The sequence below is a fragment of the Dermacentor andersoni genome, chromosome 7 (genome assembly GCF_023375885.2).
Source record: "Dermacentor andersoni chromosome 7, qqDerAnde1_hic_scaffold, whole genome shotgun sequence".
Classification (NCBI taxonomy): Eukaryota; Metazoa; Arthropoda; class Arachnida; order Ixodida; family Ixodidae; genus Dermacentor; species Dermacentor andersoni.
The window spans coordinates 82,047,361-82,065,514 of NC_092820.1; the positions used below are offsets into that span (position 1 = coordinate 82,047,361).

At 47.7% G+C, this 18,154-nt stretch overlaps 1 protein-coding gene across 1 annotated transcript in view; it reads left to right on the forward strand.

Annotated features, from left to right (window-relative positions):
• Positions 1-930: 930 nt before the first annotated feature.
• Positions 931-18,154, forward strand: part of LOC126534223 (uncharacterized) — a 44,856-nt gene continuing 27,632 nt past the window's right edge. Inside the window, exons 1-7 of the mRNA XM_072289485.1 lie at positions 931-957; positions 1,092-1,350; positions 10,789-11,028; positions 13,102-13,209; positions 14,082-14,280; positions 16,350-16,483; positions 17,397-17,560. Coding sequence (XP_072145586.1) covers positions 931-957; positions 1,092-1,350; positions 10,789-11,028; positions 13,102-13,209; positions 14,082-14,280; positions 16,350-16,483; positions 17,397-17,560 — 1,131 coding nt within the window. The remainder of the gene's footprint in view (positions 958-1,091; positions 1,351-10,788; positions 11,029-13,101; positions 13,210-14,081; positions 14,281-16,349; positions 16,484-17,396; positions 17,561-18,154) is intronic.

An 18,154-nucleotide genomic window follows, 5' to 3' on the forward strand; every position in this document is an offset into this window, starting at 1 on the left:
GCTATTGGGCAAATTTTGATCTTGAAAAATTGTGCTAGGTCTTGATCTCCACACAGACTTCGGGAATGATTCCGCCTGTCATGTGCTTCGGAAGCCGCAGCTGGCTTTTCAAAGAAATTCATCTTCTGTAGATCTTCATCGCATCTTTCTCTTGCAGCTCGATGGTAAATCAGCCTGCTCACTTTCCAATTACGTTCTATTTGTTTTATTCCTTATCTGTTTCTTTGCTGTGTTTTTACATAGAGTACCATTTACTATCAAGTTGTCGGGAAGATGAAGTGACGATGTGTTTGTTTTCAGTATTCATGACGGAAAGAAAAACTAAATATTTTTCCTTCACGTTTTCCACAGTGAACCCCTGCCAATCCCTTATGTTGTGTACCCAAGCCAACCTCTTCTTAGACGACGACGACAACATCAACAACGACTACGGCTACTACTACTACTACTACTACTACTACTACTACTACTACTACTACTTCTACTACTACTACTACTACTACGACTACTACGACTACTACTACTACTACTACTACTACTACTACTACTACTACTACTACTACTACTACTACTACTACTACTACTACTACTACTACTACAAGGTGTTTTCCTGTCATTACTAATCGCCTTCCTCTAAATCCATCGGAATCTTGGCCGATCCCCTATAGTGGGTACGAGCCATAGATAGACGGTAAACAAACAAACAATGCCAGTGGCAGCAACAATAGCAACAACAACAACACTCGGAGGGCGTGTTGTATTTCATACAGTATACGGGGGCAGTGTCAGAGTAGTAGCTGAAGTCCGCCAAATATTTTGCTTTTTCTTTAGAACTTAGACTACTTTCGGCGTTAACGTATTCTTTCTCGCTTCATCCCTGACTGCCGCAACCTTATGGAAGTATTCCAAAGCTCGCTTCGCCTCAACGATATGCTCGTCATCAACTCTGTCATGCTGGTACGTCCCGGTGTTCCGCTATGGACAGCCTGAAGCAGGAAGCAGCGTTCCTTTCTTAGCTTCTGGTCAAATTATCGAAACGTTCTTCTGACCAGGCTCGTACTAATTTCGTGTCGTCACGACTTCTCGCGCAGCCCTCGCTGACGGCCGCCCGCGACCGCTCGGGCAAGACGGCGCTGCACTACTGCGCCGAGAACCTGACGACGGGCTGCGCCGAGCTGCTGCTGCTGTACGAGCCGGGCCTGACGTCGGTGCAGGACGAAGAAGGCTACACCACGCTGCACTTCGCCGTCATCTCCGGCAACCGCACCATGGTGCGCTTCCTGGTGGAGCGCGGCGCCGACGTCAACTGCGTCGACAACGAGAAGCACTCGTGCGTGCACTGGGCCACAGGTGAGGGACCCGCGCGGCGCTCTGTTTCCAAAGCGAAGCTCCCTTGGCGAACCCCTCCCGAAACGTTGCTGACCGTGGCTGCCGCTAAGAGAATCGCGTGCCCGATGCGGGGTGGGCTTGAACTTCGGTCTGCCAGCGCAGCAGCCCAGTGCTCGAACCGTTAGGCCGTAATCGTGAAGGGCCAGCGCAATATGACGAAGAGAGAAGCCAGGAACACACAGGACAGCGCTGTGTGTTACATAGGCGCAACGTTATATTGCGCTGCCCCTTCACAATGTTCAACCACTACCCAAGTCGCCCAAATCTCGATCCTTCTAGGCCGTAATCGATCGCATACTTCTCTCGTACCAAGGCCAAGTAGCTTTTTCAGATTATTAGCTCTTGCTGCGCGTCTAGCAGAACGTGTACGACAGCACGACTGCGCGAGAGCGCGTGCGCCAGTTTTCATTAGACGCACGTGCTCTCGTACGAGAGTTTTGTCATGTCTAGACATTTTTAGATTCGCTGGAGGGGAGAGGGAAGGGGTAATCTGTAAGTTTTCACCTAGTGGACATGTCCGTTTCGTCTGCTCCTGAAGTTCTGATTGGCTGTGCTGGGGTACGCGTCAGAAGGAGACAGGCGCCCCCAGCCACTCAGCACTTCGGCAGCAGACGAAATGGAGCTGTCCACCATACGTTATCTCCGTAACATTATTTACGCATTAAAGAACCTCACAACAGACTCCAGTAGGTGCAATACGTAGTTGAAGTGTCTTAGAGTAAAGAACTGCTCAGATATGAGCAGAATGTTATCATGTACATACCGGAACACCGCGAAATTATATAGCAGGTAGTGAGGGCGAAGAAATAAAGTAGCCAGCAACAAACAAAACCAGTGATGTGGAGCACAGAAAAATGTTTTATACATGTTGAAACGAAGTTAAACAGCAGTTATATTGAGGGGCGACGTACGTAGTAAACAAGCAATAATATGAAGCAACAATTACGACAAATGATCGCGAAACTGTGCCACCTCTTGTCAGAGCTTTGCATGGCCACGAGCGCTAACGACATTACCAGGAAGACCATGCCGCATTTTCAGGCTGTAGTGTAGGGCGGATGAATTCAAAGCATTGGTGCGTCCAAAAATACGCTTAAGGTTACAATGATTGTGTAAACGGTTAGTTATTTGTGAGAGAGGGAGGGTAGTCGGGGGCATGCTGGAAGTTATCTTATGAATTAGGCAGAAGAGCAGCTAAATGGAAGGTATTACATGGTGCAGATGAACGAACCCTGATGTCACGCTTTGTAACCATAAGGTACATATTTACCCAGTATATCTGGATACACAGTATGCCACTATCTGATGACAAGCACCACTGGTATATAAATGACAACAGCCGCGATACTAGTTTCGTAGCAGTCTAAACGAAAGAAGTAAAGAAACAAAGTAACATGCAAGTCAATAATGCAGCCTCCATAGGGATTGTTCGCAGCTGAATTAACACTGCAAGCGAGCACTTTCACGAAGAATTATTACTATAGAAATTACGCACATCTCAACGCACCTGCTGGAATCTATTTGGAGCGAAGGGGTCGTGAAGCGGGTAATTAAAGGCCATTAGAATAAATGCGATGCATGCAGTTGTCTTTATTGACATATGCAGCGGATGGTCTCATTGAATGTTTTACGTTTGCTGACTAAATCGCTCACAAGCTGCGTCGCGAAACGCAAGCAACAGTTGACGCGAAGGCACACTATATGAGACGTCGACGCAGCGGTATCACGAGGGACAAGACGCTGCTTGATGTTCGTCGAAGGAAGAATGCTGGGGAAAGGTGTACCCAGAGAGAGAAGTATGCGACGGGAAAGACAAAAGTAACGTTGACTATTATTCGTTGGTTGCGTTCCAGTATATGTGGCCAAATGGAAACTGGCGCGTGCTGTATGAATTTGCTCGCACGTTCTCTCGGAGGTTAGTAAAACGGAAGTTAGTAAAATGTACGCTCAGTAGCGGGTCGGAGCGGTCTGACGCTACCAACGACGGCATTACGGTCCTCCAGCTAGACCTTCAGAAGGCATTCGACTGCGTTACGCATGAAATATCGTTTTCCGTCCTCGAACATGTTAATTTCGGCCGCGTAACCCCTGAGGGGCTCGCCATGGCGTGTAGGAATTGCTTTACGAGGCTAATAATTGATCATGCATTGGCGGAACCTCATTCATGTCAAGTGTTCCGTGTGCGCCGGCTGCCCACTCAGCCCGCTGTTATGTTGTATTTACATAGAAACGCAATGTCTGTCCATCGTCGCAAGCGAATGCGCGTACTCATGGTTTTCGTCTTCAGTCAACAGACTGTGGTCGAATGCAGACGATAGGGCCATACGCTGCAATGTTAAGAGCGTCCGGAACATTGCCAGCTCTGCGAGAAGATTCGGTGCCGCCGCAAATAGCTTCGTTAACTCGCTGAGGTACCTAGGGTTCTGGCACGAGGAGTGGCCATTCACCCAGTACATTTTGCAAATATCAGCTGCGTGACGACTTCCCTGAAGCATCTAGGTGTACCACTCGACGCTTTCAAATAAAATGAGTACTGGAAGCATCAGACAAAACAACAAAGTGAGCAAAAATTGGAAAGATGGAATTCGACCCGTCCTTCAGCACTCCCTAGGGCAACGGCATGTAATTTTTTATTTGTATGTAACATATGCAGATCTCACATTGTTTCCGATTGAATACACCAATAATACAGCGCGTGCTTGCTGTCTTCGTGCGGGTGTCAAGCTGGGAACGATGCTATTTCGGCGCTTCCAGGATGACAGACTATAGGAGTGGTGCAACTTTTGCTAGGCCAAATTGTAAACATCTTTCACGTATTTTTTCCCGAGACGTGAAAGATTTGCTCTTGCACACAGATTTCAAATTAAGTTCAGAGGCATGTTTACTTAGCTCGTCGTAAGAACCGAAATCATTTCGGCCCTTTTCGTGATTTCCTTAAATACATTTTTGACGGTGTTCTATCTTTGAGTGTCTGATTTCGAATGATTGCTTATGTAATGGGAAAAGAAAACAATTGCTCTGTGGTGTGGCACCATTTTACATATTCCAGTGTGCAGAATCATGTTCAGTGGACCTTTCGAAGTTTACAAATGAATGTTGCCAGTGCGGACATCTACAAAATCTTCCTTTGGGTTTCACACAGGCACGCTATCAGTCATAACAATCCTGGAGCAGCATGATTTTTTTTCTTAACTTGGGTACCATCTTCGTCATGTACAAGAAATCCGAGGATTTCGACCGCGTTTTCATTCACTGCTGGGAAGGGGTCTACTTCTGAGACTCCTAACAACAACAATAAAGAAAGGGATTACCGATAGATCGGCATGGCATTAGCCATTTTGTAATTAATGATGATCGGTTTTCTTATAATTTAACTATGCGTATGGGTCTCCACAGTTTTTGGCGCTCCAGAATGGCAGGCTACCGCTGTGACCCCAATGCACAGCCAGCGCGTATCTACTTTCGTGAACATGTATCACGGCTTATTGAGTTACGGAAGATACAGCGACGTGTGCCTGAGGGGTCAAACAGGGTAGAACCGCTGAATGTAATAGAGGAGGTTTAACTGACAACGTCGCACCAGTTGGGCGGGTACATTTATTGCACATATTTTCACTCTCATTGTTGGACTTTTAATAATTATTTGAAAATATAATATACCGAATACCTGCAATAAAACAAAGTATGGTCAAATTTTTTTAAGAACACGTGTTCTTGTGTTGCCCGGACACTGTTTCTCCTGCACAGAATCAGTTGTGTGGCGCCAACGTGTCGCCCTCGCTGATTCTCCGAACACCGTTTGAGGAGTTTTCAGCGCAACACCAAACCTTCCTGTCGATTTCGGTGCTTCGCCATCCGGGCAGAACTGCCCAATTTTGACTCTTGAAAAAGTACTAAAAGACTTTAGCCGCAAGGAGGCACGTGAGTTAGTGACCTTTCGCGTGACAACGCGCCATGGATTTGTCGCGAGGAAACGCAGCACCAACGAACCAAGAGTTCGACGCACCCGAGTTTGGCAACTCCACCCGAGGAGGAGGCGCCAGGCGGAGGTTCATCGAAACGTGCAAGAAATGACGTGACAGCGCTAGTCCCGCTGATTCGGGCCATCGCCAACGGATTGCTACTTGGACACCTCTGTGTGCCTGAGGTGGTTTCTAGGGGAAAATGTTTTCAATACTGCGTATAAAAATATAGGTTTGCAATGTTGTCTATACTACATCTCTCTGAAGAGGCTTTCAGTCTGTAGAGATGGGCATATGTGAGGTCAAATTCGGCGCCAAGGAGTTCTCATAAGCTATGCTTCAGGTATTGGATAGTGCTTTGGTGGAAAAGCCGAAATGGCCACTGGGACTTCATTCAGTCGTGAACATACGTAAAGCTGCAAGTGTTCGGCGAGCACTTCTCTCAGTCCATGCCTAGGTCTCTTGTGTAGGTCCACAGAAATGTCGTTTTGAATGTACTCGTTTCTTTACCGCTTCAGTAAATACGGAATCGTTTCCTCTGGTAACAACTCTGTAAAGCAACCGTCTGGTAAAAGCTCTGTAAAGCCAATATGATTACCATTAAGGTTGTCTCTCTAACCGGCGACAACTTCCTGTGGCAGCGAACCCAAAGCTACGGAGCCGGAGCACACGTTCTTTCAGCGAAGCCGTTCGCCTCTAGTTGATCGGTATCTCCCGCGGCACGTCCTCGCAAAAAAAAAAGAAAGAAAGAAAAAAAGAATTCCTGCCGCGATTTAAGCGAAAAGTGCATGCACTGTTTGGTATCACGCATACGACATACAGAACAGCATTCGCTTCAATAGAGAACGAGCATCCGAACCACATAATTGATGATAAGGCACTGTGATAACAACGCGAAGCACGTAGCCCTCCCCCCATACGATTCCCGGTGAAGATTACTGTTGCGCAAGCTGCCGCGGTGACGTCACTTGTGACGTGGGGAGTGACGTCACTAGCCTTTCGTAAATAAAAGAACCAGCCTAGCAACCAATTTCATTGTCGTTGGAGCAATGCTATGCGTAGGCAACGCATAGTTAAGACTCCACAGTAGCAGGGTGAATACGAAGGGCGGCAAAGGGAAAAGAAATGGCAATACCACCAGTGGTGGCGTGCTGCCAAAATTACCATTACTACTATTACTCTAAAGTAATATAGCATTGCATACGCCATCAGCAGATGCAGGGGCGGTGTTCGAAAGCTTCGTTGGACATCCACTTTCGCAGTGCCGGGATGGCGAGACAATTTCTTCCTCTTCATTCCATGGCAAAGTTTTTCTGCTGTAAAGCACCGCTTAACAGCTGTAATTTCTAGATAATTACGCCCAAATGAAATATGAATTACGTAGATTTTCTCCCTATTAGATTCCTAAAGTATACTCTAGCACTTCAGAGTCAAAAGTATGTGGATTGCCTGCGCTTCTCTTTTTTTTTTTGTGCCGGGCATCTGCTTGTAGTCCCCAAATACAAGAAACTAGAAGCTACGCTGCGTAAAGCAAACCCTACGAATTATTTGAATTATATTGTTCAGGATTTATTTCATAACAAATTAAAAAGATCGCTTAGGAAAGGATTTCCGTTACTTGCTATTGCCAGTTTTGGCTTTCTCTGTCCATGTCTGGTTTTCCTGGTTCCTGTAAACCGCCACCAAAACGTCGGCACTACTTGGCGTAGTGACACAAACGCAGAAGCTTGGCACGTGCGAGTGCGTGCGCGTAGCTTTCTCTGTGCTGCCACAGGAGGTCGTCGACTATAGATGGGAGAGGTTCTTCGCACTTGATATCACCCCCCACTGCTCTCTGCGCATACGTCGCGTTGTAATCTAAGGCGCTGTTATCCTATCTGAGCGGTCTACGAAGCGGTGGATCTCGTCTCCGGCATGATGTAGTACTTTGGATATCCGGCTCTCACCCAGGAGGCCCGGCTTCGATTCCCGGTGTCGGGAAGTATTTCTTTCTCTTAAGTTGCCTATTATTATTATTATTATTATTATTATTATTATTATTATTATTAGTAGTAGTAGTAGTAGTAGTAGTAGTAGTAGTAGTAGTAGTAGTAGTAGTAGTAGTAGTAGTAATAGTAGTAGTAGTAGTAGGATATTCTTTAGTGCGAATCGACGGGGTGCCAGGTTAGGTTAGGTTAGGTTAGGCTAGGCTGACTGCGCGCGAAACAGACGGTCTCACCGCTCCCCTCCCCTGCGCCGCAGACCTCGCGCCTCCGTCGCTGAAGCAATGCGGCGCATGCGCAGAGAGCAGTGGGAGGTGAAATCGAGTGAAAAAAAAAACCTCTCCCATTATAGATGGCTCAACTTCGACATTTACTGACCACCCAACCACATTGGGCTATAGACACACGCCTGCACGGCGCAGACGCTATAGTGCTTGTGCGCACAGCGTCCGTGCCAGCAGAGGAAGGCAGAACGCTGTCCTGGCTCTTTTAGGGCGGCGTGTGACCAACGAGGTTTTTAAGGAAACTCTTGGAGGGGAGAAAATGTCCTAAAGGTGAAGCCGGCTGCCTCCATCTTACCAGGGGAATCGAATAACGTTGTATTTGGCGGGGAGCTGGAAATGCTTTCTCCTCACTACCAATTACGTGTTACCGTACGGTACTCAAGGTAACACGTACACTACTCACCTAAAGCCGATACAAAACCATCCAAAACAAGGCAGTTAGTAAAATCACGTGGAATCCATACACCGCCAATGCTAAACAGTTACTACAAGCAAATAAAATTCTAGACGTTGCTGCCCTTGTCAAGTACAACCTTGCCACTTTTCAAACTAATGAGTCACAATATCTAATTATCGCTAATTCCTATATCATCTCTAAGAAATGCTAACTCAACTGCTTTAGCGCTGCATAACTTAACTCTGGCCAAAGTGCGCACTAATTATGGCAAACAGACAGTTCATTTTACAGCCATATCATCATTCAATATACATTACCATTTGTGATAAAACTCCAGAAATCCCATCGATTTTGTGATGAACTTAAAAATTTTTCTTATGTGAAATGTAAGCGACACTATGTACTGTATAATCCAATTTTGGTTTTAGACCTGCCATTCTTATGTACCCCAACATGTAATTAGCTTTTAAAATCTTTTTTTTGATTTTTATCTTTCCTCCTCTCTTATGTTCGGTTTATCTAGTTTCGCAATATTGCTTACTGCCGATATATTGTTGTCTATTAACTACTTCATTTACTTATATCTGTATGTGAATATTTATGATTACTGTACTTGTACCGACTGAGCTGCTGTTTCTTGCCAGTGGACTTATATGTTAACCATGAACAGGAGGTCCCAATTCAGTTTTAAAGCGAAAGCTTTACTGGCCGCGAACTTGCGATTTCGCCGTGGCGGTGCTCCGAGGAGACACATGACGTCACAACGCGCGCCCTCGCCGCGGATATTTCTCTCTCTCTCACTCCCTAGTCACTACTGCGCATGCGCCACTAGTAGCACCGAGCCACGTGTTCCGCCACTGCGCAGTGCCGCGCCTTTTCCCGCCGCCGTTTGGTATAAAAGCGCGTTCACAGTGGCGGGAAAACGCGCAACGCAGAACGTTTCCCGCGCGCCGCTTCCCGCAAAAACCGGTTTTTCTCCCGCAGACAGGCTGCTGTGCCGTCCCGCAGAGCGATGGGTCCATTTTTCCCGCGCCGCTGACGAGAACAGCCAATGGGGGCCGACCGTGACGTCGGTCCCAGTTCAGTGACCCCGTCGGCGGAGGCGGAGGCTGCGCGCGTGCTGCGGGACACTCGGCGGTTGCTTTGCCAGCATGAACATGTAACTTCAGGCGACGGTGCAGAAGCAGCGAACAAGCAAGTAGAAGTACGTTTACCGTAGCCAACAGCTCATCGTTCGAACCGCCATCCTCGTGACAAAAAGGGCGACGGGAGTAGAGCTAGCAGACGATCAAGACGACGACGCGGGAAAAAAGCGTGCTTTCCAGTCTTCTCTGGTGTCACGTGACTATCCCCTTCTCTCTCTGCTCGTTAGGGTCCTCCCTCAACGCCTCCTCTCTCTAGATTCCAAGACAACCGCAGTGAGAAAACGCGCGCAGTGTGAGCGTCATTCCGAGGAGCTGCGATGCAGCGTCGACGTTAACGCTGTGCCGCTGCGGGAAGTCTCTCGCTAGTGTGAGCGCGCCTTAACGTCACACCGCGTTCCTCGTCGTTGCGCTCGCCTCCGCTCCCTTCGCCAGCTGCGTCGCATGCCTGATGACGTCGGAGGATTGAGAAGAAGAGTTCGCGTGCGCCGCAACCGCAGTTGAAGCGGCAGCATGGACGGTGACAGTTCTGATAAGCAGGAGGAGGCCTGGAATCGACATCGGAACGAGATGAAGAGGAAACGAATCGCCCAGGAAACACACGAACAGCGCGCCGAACGACTGACTATAAACGCCGCAACATAGCTAGACAACCAAACTAACCTGGATTTCTTCTGTATACCTCTATCTGTACAGTATATTTATGTACTAGTACAAATTGATTGATTGACTTATTGAAGGCCCATTTTGCCGCACAGATGCTCCTCGACGTGCCTGTCTGTGTCGCTGGTTTCAGGGTGAAGCTTGAAAGTCTTGGCAACTTGAATGGGAGATAAGGGTGTCACTAAGGGTGTGCAATTGCTGCGCAACGGCATATAAAACGTGAAGAGCCTGTCACTCTTCTCCGCACTGGGGCGTACAGTACGCAGGTCTCCATGCAGCACTTGGCCTTTGTGCAATGACTGCTATGGCAGTGCGCTCGTTACGCCATGCCCTGTAGAACGTGCATGCGCCCAGGACTCCTTTGCTGCATCTGGGCAGCATCATAAACATGCGACCAATTTCTCTGTGGTCTTTTTTTTCGGTGTTTTTTTCCATTCCATGGAGGCTGTAAATAAAAGGGAGACGGCACCAAGCACGCAAAAAAAGAAATGAGAGAAACCTCTGCGTGCACAAGAACATACGCTGAAAAGACAACAGGTTAAGGTAAACGAAATGTCCTGGCGTAAAACCCATACGACAAGTAAGTTATTTTCCCGTTAGGTACCTCTTTTTATATGGTAAGTATTTAGTGAGTTCACACTAGAACTGATTGAATACTTACCAACAATATAGGAATACTGTGTGCTCTATGTGAAGGCCCTTCTTACAAACCGTTCTGATCTGTAGACATTTGCATAGCAGAGAGTCAACAAGACCCTCTCTCTGTAATTTTGGGCATTAGTAGAAGGGCACGTACTGCAGCTTCTGAGGTGCTTTTTTAGGGAGGTTCGCGTATGTTCACACACCGTCCAGAGGGCGTTCTGGCGACGCCCGGGGTTCTCTCGTTGAAAAGGTCTGTGTACGCTGTCGACGAAGGGTCGCGATAAAACCGCGTCATCGTAGCCCTCCGCGCATCTCGTCTCGCCGCAGTTTGCGGTGAGCTGGAGTGCATGGACATCCTGGTGTCGGCGGGCGCCAACCCATCGACGGCGGACATCCACGGCGCGTACCCGATCCACTACGCCGCACAGATGTGCGGCCCAAACAGCGAGATGGGCAACGACGTCCGGGTGGGCCTGGCCGCCCTGCGGAGGCTCATCGAGTTGGGCGTGGACGTCAGCGTCAGGGACCAGGACGGGAGGCCGCCGCTCCTGTGGGCCGCCAGTGTCGGTGAGTGCGCGGACCGCACGTTGCAGAGTTTCCGGTCCGCGTGCGCTGCCGTCTTGGGCGGACGAAGTGTACTCGCGTGAAAGATCGCTGCTCTCTCGCGCTGGGGCCACGGAGTTTGAGGACAATACTCAGGCGTCGTTCGAAAGAAACCTCCTTAACTTGAGGCATAACTCAAGGTTAACCCCTTAACTCTTGCTCCTGTATTCTACAACGTTCCTCCGCTCTACGCTCCACCTCGACTTCATGATGATAATGATTCTGGCGATGGTGATGAATACTTATTGGTATCCCCTCTGAAAAATGGCGGTTACAAATGGTGACTCAGCCTACTTGAGCTAGTCAGGTAATCTGTACATCTGTATGCTTATCAGTCAAGCCTTTGCATCCATCCTCTTAATATTTTGTCTCTTCCTTTAAAGATATATAATCTACAATGTACAGTTACCTAGCCCTTAATGGATTCGGTCCTATCAATCTCTTCGTGCTTTTTTTTTAGTAATACTGCAAAATTATATTGCTTATCTGGACTGCTCGCCAGTAAATGTTTCCATCCGCGTTGAATTCTAATGCTTCTGGAAGGTGGACGTGGGTGAACATCTTCGACTGGGTGAATACCTCCGCATACCATTAGAGCGCGCTAAGTTGTCTCCGGTTGTTTGCTGCAGCAGATACACGCCTCATCTTGTTGCGGATATTTGCAGAAGATATATATGGCAGTGCCGCCTCGCGGCTGAAGTGGTCGCCGCATTTCAATTTCTCTCCACGGCGATTCCTGAACTAAAATATTGCCACTCGACACACTAAGTATCTACTCGAATGCATTAGTGTAGCGGCGCGTACCGGAGCAGAATCAGCCAGATTAGTTATTAAAATAAATAAATAAATAAATAAATAGAAAGTCGTAGGCAACCCTTATAGCGCTTCTGGTGTGTGCCTCGATTAAATCTGTTATTTTGCTCCACAGGAGACGGAACAACGAGCTCTCGTACAGATGGGTTTCCGATGGGCAGGAGTAAGAAAAGATATATCCATAATTTTTTTTTATGCAGCGTCATCCCTGAGCTGAAACGAGAGGAACAGACGAACGAAACGACTTGCTCTGCACACTTTCGGATTCTTAGCTTTTTTTGTGTCTCACTCAGTTGGTGCGCGTAGCGATGCATATTGATCACCAATTTTAACGAGTACATTTTCCATATTGTTGTCGTGTATAGACAAAAATTATTCGCATCCCGCGAGATATAGGAATCAGTGGACGCATAGCTTCTCGATAGCTGTTCAATTACACTCAATACCGAGACGCTGTTTATCTCGCATTGGAGGTAGGATGGCAAGTACGGGTGTTTCTACTGAGAAGTTCAAGACGTAATTTATTGAAGTTTATCACGTCTACATTACTTGCAATTTCTTAATTGTACCTCCCAATTGAGACGTTGGTAAACGTCCTTCAGGTTCGCACCTAGATATAGCAAACCCAATTTATGACGTATAAAGCAGCGGTATCTCGAAGGTGCTTGTTCTGGAAAAAGCTCCTTGCTGTAACGCCAAAGCACGTTGAGTATTAGATATCGTCCAGATGTACTTGCTAATATGATCGTTCAGTATGGTTTCACTGAAATGCCTCACCCATTTGACATGGATACTTGAAGTACGTCATGCGATTATACGATGAAGGCGATGAAACTCGCATTCAGGAATTCTCGCAAAACGTATATAGCTCATGTAAAGGGAGATTCTCACAGCATATATGCATAGTGTATAGGCAAAAATCAAGTGTTCATGGGGATTCAGCATGAATAGTCGCTTGTGAGCAATAGCATCATGCTAGGCATACATCTCGCCACGTGTGACATGGCGATCCGGCGATCCCTCCTACCTACCCCCCCCCCCCCCCCCCCGCCCCCTTTCGGACGTCACTTAGCGGCTTGGTGAGAAGGGAGGCTGCTGAATGGGGCGGGTTGCGCGTCGTTAGCTTGGCGACTGTGTTCGACTCTGGCGAGTAGGAGATCACTTGTGCCCGGCAGTCAAACGTCGGGTTGTCAGGATGTTTAACGTTCTTGCACCGATATGCAGAGACACGTCCCAGCAAGACCTACTGCCCGTCTGGAAGCAGCGATGCAATCTTGGCCTTGGTGAATGCTGGAGCGGACGTTGCAGCAACCGACAAAGATGGTCTGACAGGTCAGCGTCTGTTATAGGCATCGCCAGCACCTGTGTGCTTTGTGTGTTGCAACGGCCTTTCTAGCCTTACTTACGTAAGGTTGAACTTGTCGACTGGCACTATACGTGCGATTTCGACCATTATATACGCAATGAAAGTCACAGTTAGCACGTGGACTGTTCTACGATTTTCCCTAGATTCACGAATAATGCACACCGTAGGCTCTTTTACGTCTGGGTTTGGTTCAACGTTCTTATTGTGCTAGCCTCAAAATGGTTTCTTAGATCAGTAAAGTGTTTTGCACTTGAGCACACTTCATGTTGTTGGGTAATTTACAGCGCAAAACCTTAACCGCAATATTTTCCAGTATGCGTGCCTCAATATCTGGATTACGTTTGGAATGTAACTCAAAGTATGTGTAACTATGTTTTCTTATATTTTAGACAAATATTTATTTTTTCTGCAATTTACTGAAACCCAGCAAAATGTAGAAATTAGAGGCGGTTATGGTCAGTTCTTCACGTTTGCGATAATAAATGAACTCCAGAAGGGTCCAAATGGCTACACAGAAGGTCATTCACAGCCAGAGGGGTGAAAATTAGGCCAATCCGTGTACTGCCTGTCATACCATGCTGCTGACTGAGCAGCATAAGCTGGCTTTGTAAAAAGGCGCTATCTCCAGGTCCTCTCTGATATTCCGAGTATGAAACACTGCGGTACTGACATGCCCTGCGAGATTATGCAGTCCGCGCGTGCGCACATCTCGGAGGCAATGGTACCACCACCGCTTCACCTTATAGAGACATGCTCGGATCACATCTTGACATCATGCTTACACAAATGACGTTGAACGCGTGCTTTTGCACTGCCGGCGTGTTTTCTTGGTATTCAGCGCTGCACTGCGCGGCCAGCCGCGGTCACGTGGACTGCCTGGAGACGCTGGTGTCGCTGTGCGGCGCCGACGTGGACTCAGTGGACAGTAATGGCTGCTCGGCGCTCTTCTACGCCGTCACTCTGGGCCACGCCGACTGCACCCAGTTGCTACTCAAGTACGGCGCCGCGCCAAACTGCCAGGACCACAAAGGCAGGACGTGAGTTTTTTTTTCGGTCAGACACCGCGGCACAGAGCGCGGCACGAGGACACCTTGGTTGTTTTCGACTGCTTGAGCGTTTCAGCTTGAGGTGTGGCGATGTTGTGCGTGGCGCCTACAAGTTTCGAGCTTCAAGGAAGTTGAAGTTTTTATTCATTCTTAACAGCGGCAAAGCCCCGTCGTGTCAAAGCATCACTTCCATTCAAGAACCTACATTAGCACACGTCTCTTTATTTTGGTGAATAACGCCGTGAGTGTGTTATTTGCCGACGTAAAAGCACAGGTCAGTACTTGTGCCCACGTAGAAGCACAGGTCAGTAATTCTGCAAGAGGATGCAGATAAAAAGGGTAGATAAACTTATTGCTCAGGGACAAGGATACGTGGAAGTAGCTGTAACTGTTAGCATTGAGACAGAAACGGGGTGGAGGGGGTGTTAGAAGGGAAATACTGTGAGGCCAGCCTGAATCAGCCTGTTCTAGCCTGCTACTGAGCGTTTGGCCAAGGAGAGAGGCAAGGAAAATGAGAGCATGACAAGTATGACGATTATTATTACTAAGAAACTCCTTTTATGTAAGTGTACTCATGCACACTTACATAAAAGACAAATCTAGAAGCACTCCCTAGATCGCGCGAGAATTTCACGCTCTATCAGAAAATCTACAGTGGATATTGCACGACGACCGGAGAATTTTTGCCATGAACACAAATTACGGCTTCAGAAATTGACCAGAAACCGAATTCACCGAGCTTTTTGTTCGTAGGAGCTCTTTGCAATTGGACGACTACCATCGATAATAACCTGTACATCAGCATTTGTTTAATGTTCTCTTACAAGCAAGCTTAGCGGAAAAGCTCTGTGTGAATACGGGTACAGTTCTTGATACACGCGATAATTTCAGTCACTGTCTATTTTGCGAATACAACTGATGCATAGCAATTGCCTTCGGTACATTATAATGATTGAAATCATAGACTACCAAATGATCGCTGAAAAGGAGATATTTGCGGTATAAAGACCACGGCAAGTCTCAGTTTGTGTATAATTCTATAGCGTCACTCTTCTGGCTCTTCTGTAGCACCCAGTATCGGATCTCTAACTCAAGTAGACGGAGTCGGCGGCGGTGGTGATCCTGCTGAGACTATTCACTTGCCCTCGCGACTCGCCTGGTGCAGCATGTAAGAGCGTTAGCGTCTGGCCTCGAAAATATGATCGAGGTGGGAGCAGACTTGAGGGAAGCCAACTACGCCTCCGTCACGGCGAACTAACTTCCGTCAATGTGGCAATGCGCATGCTTGAAACCGTCGAAATGTCTTAAGGTGCCTTTCCGGCAAGGCAGATTCGCACACTTCAATCACTCGATGAGCCAGTATAAGTGCATGGTAAGGTGCTCTCCTAAACGCAAAATCAGTAAGCTGCCATACCCCTTTGACATCACAAAACGAGACGCTCGACGCCTGCGGAAATGGCAGCCGGTAAAGCCAAGGAATGGTTTATTTCTTTTTATACATAATCACAGTTTCTATCTATATTACGTGCTGTGTCAGCGCTGTTGCGTGCGGTTGAACGTGTGGAGCGCAGGCTACAAACATAATTTTACGTCTAATGCACTGTAATGGTTAAATCCCTATGCTTGACCAAAATTGTGCACTTAGAATGAAAAGCAAACTGATTATAAAGGACTGCAGTAAGTGCCAGCTTCCGGACTGTGTTGTCTTCCTTTTGTTGTACCCTTTCGCCTACAGCGTACTATGTCGTTTACACATCGGCGGATCTTTTGCTGTGCCACAGTGCGATGATGGCTTTGAAGCTCTCTCCGACTGGTCAGATCGGCATTTCTTGGCCCCCCCCCCCCCTTTTTTTTTTGCTTACGCCAGACGGGTATAGTAAAGTAAAGCAGTGGTTCTGTCTTTTTTAAGTGTCCAGAGAAAAATTACTGAGTAAAAGATGCAAGCGCTTTTTTCCAGAAATTACAGAATATCGCGCGGATGGTCAGAGTTAATCGTGTCACTGTGTCCGCCAAAGTGTGCCTCTCTGACAGCAAGTCGGCATGTGCTGGCCCGCTTGCAGACCCGCCCACTGCGGAGCGGCCAAAGGACAGATGGAGACGCTCAAGATACTCTGGCAACATGGTGCCAACCTGTACATGCGCAACCAGCGTGGTGACTTGCCGCTCCACGAGGCCGTGCAGTCAGGGCGGAAAGGTATGCATGATCGAGCTCAACGCATCCGTGTTGAGATCATAGAACAACGGTGCTAATGTGATATGGCAGATTACTGATACGTAAACGCTTCCCCTTTATACAGATTATGGACATTCCCCTCCCATAACAGACCGGCCGTCACATAGACTTCTCATTTTGCCTATTGGGCACCTATGGACTTTGGAAAGAGCCGCGAACGCTCTTCTTTTAGGTCTTTTTTTAGCCCACGTACTTCCAGACCTGTTCATCTTTCAGCTTCTATGGAGGGTAGACGACAAGTGTAAGGCTGCAAGTTGACACGCTGCTGATAGAGAGGACATGGGCTACAAACTCAAAGTTTTGCATATTATCTCTATACAGAATGTGTAAATACTTTTTTTACTAGGGTAATAAATGCAGGCATGCAAGTTAGGCGTAATTTGTAGCGATTTGAAGTGTTTGGTTCAACTTTAAAACCATTACAATGGGCCTACGTGGTTTATGCTACAGCCGGTTACACGTTAGAGTTGATAAAAAGAAAGGGAGATGGACAAACGGCAGCGCACTAATCTTTCTTCTTGATTACAACTTTATTTAGAAACCACAGCTTGCACATATTTTCTTATTATGGGATTTTAGGTGCCAAAATCACACTCTGATTATGAGGCACGCCGTAGTAGAGCACTCCCGAAATTTCGACCACCTGTGGTTCTTTAACGTGCACCTAAATCTAAGTACACGGGTGTTTTCGCATTTCGGTCCTATCGAAATGTGGCCGCCGTGGCTGGGATTCGATCCCGCGACCTCGGGCTCAGCAGCCCAACACCATAGCCACTGAGCAGCCACGGAGGGTCTTGCACACATTATCTGCCAAAAAATGAGGAGGGGTTGCCGACTGATGCGGCTGGCGTCGGTGCGCCCTGATGTAACGCAGACCTCGTACAGTGGCTCCTGGAGCTGCAGCCATCGGCGGTCAACTCGCCTAACAACAACGGCCGCTGCGCACTCCACGTGGCCGCCATGGCCAACAGCGTCGAGATGTGCAAAGTGCTGATGGATCGAGGCGCGGAGGTCAACCCGGTCATGCGGAACTCAAAGGTGAGCAGCGTGGATGTTTCGATGCCTTTTATACGTAAACTTAAAATCGTGCATCACGGGATATCCGTGATGCTGGCAACAGCCAGTGCCAGCAGGCGTCGCTCGAAGAAGCGCAATCGGAGGTGTTGCGTCTCGAGAAGTTTCGAGCGTTCGGCTCTGGCGATCACGAATACAAGCGAGGTGTTCTCGCCTACAGACTCAGCACATGAGGTTACAGTGTACCCGGACTTGGTTGTAATGCTTTCTTGATGTTCTCAAACGAAATTTGACTCTGTTGTCTAGAACCTCACTGTTGTCTAGAAGAATCATCCACGCCTCGCGTCCTTATAAAAATTGAACTGGGGAGCTTTACGTGCAAAACTATGATCTGAATATCAGGCACGCAGTAGTCCATGGGTGACTCCGGGTGACTTCTTACCACCTAGTGTACTTAAACGTGCACCGATAATTAAGCACAAGATCGTCTTTGCATTTCACCCCCATCCAACACGCAACCTCGGGTTCGAGGTTGCGTTCGAGGTAAGCCACCGTAGCGTGTTTTCACGTCCCTGTAAAAGAAAGCTGCTTTATTTTTTTTTTAATTTCTCTCGGGCT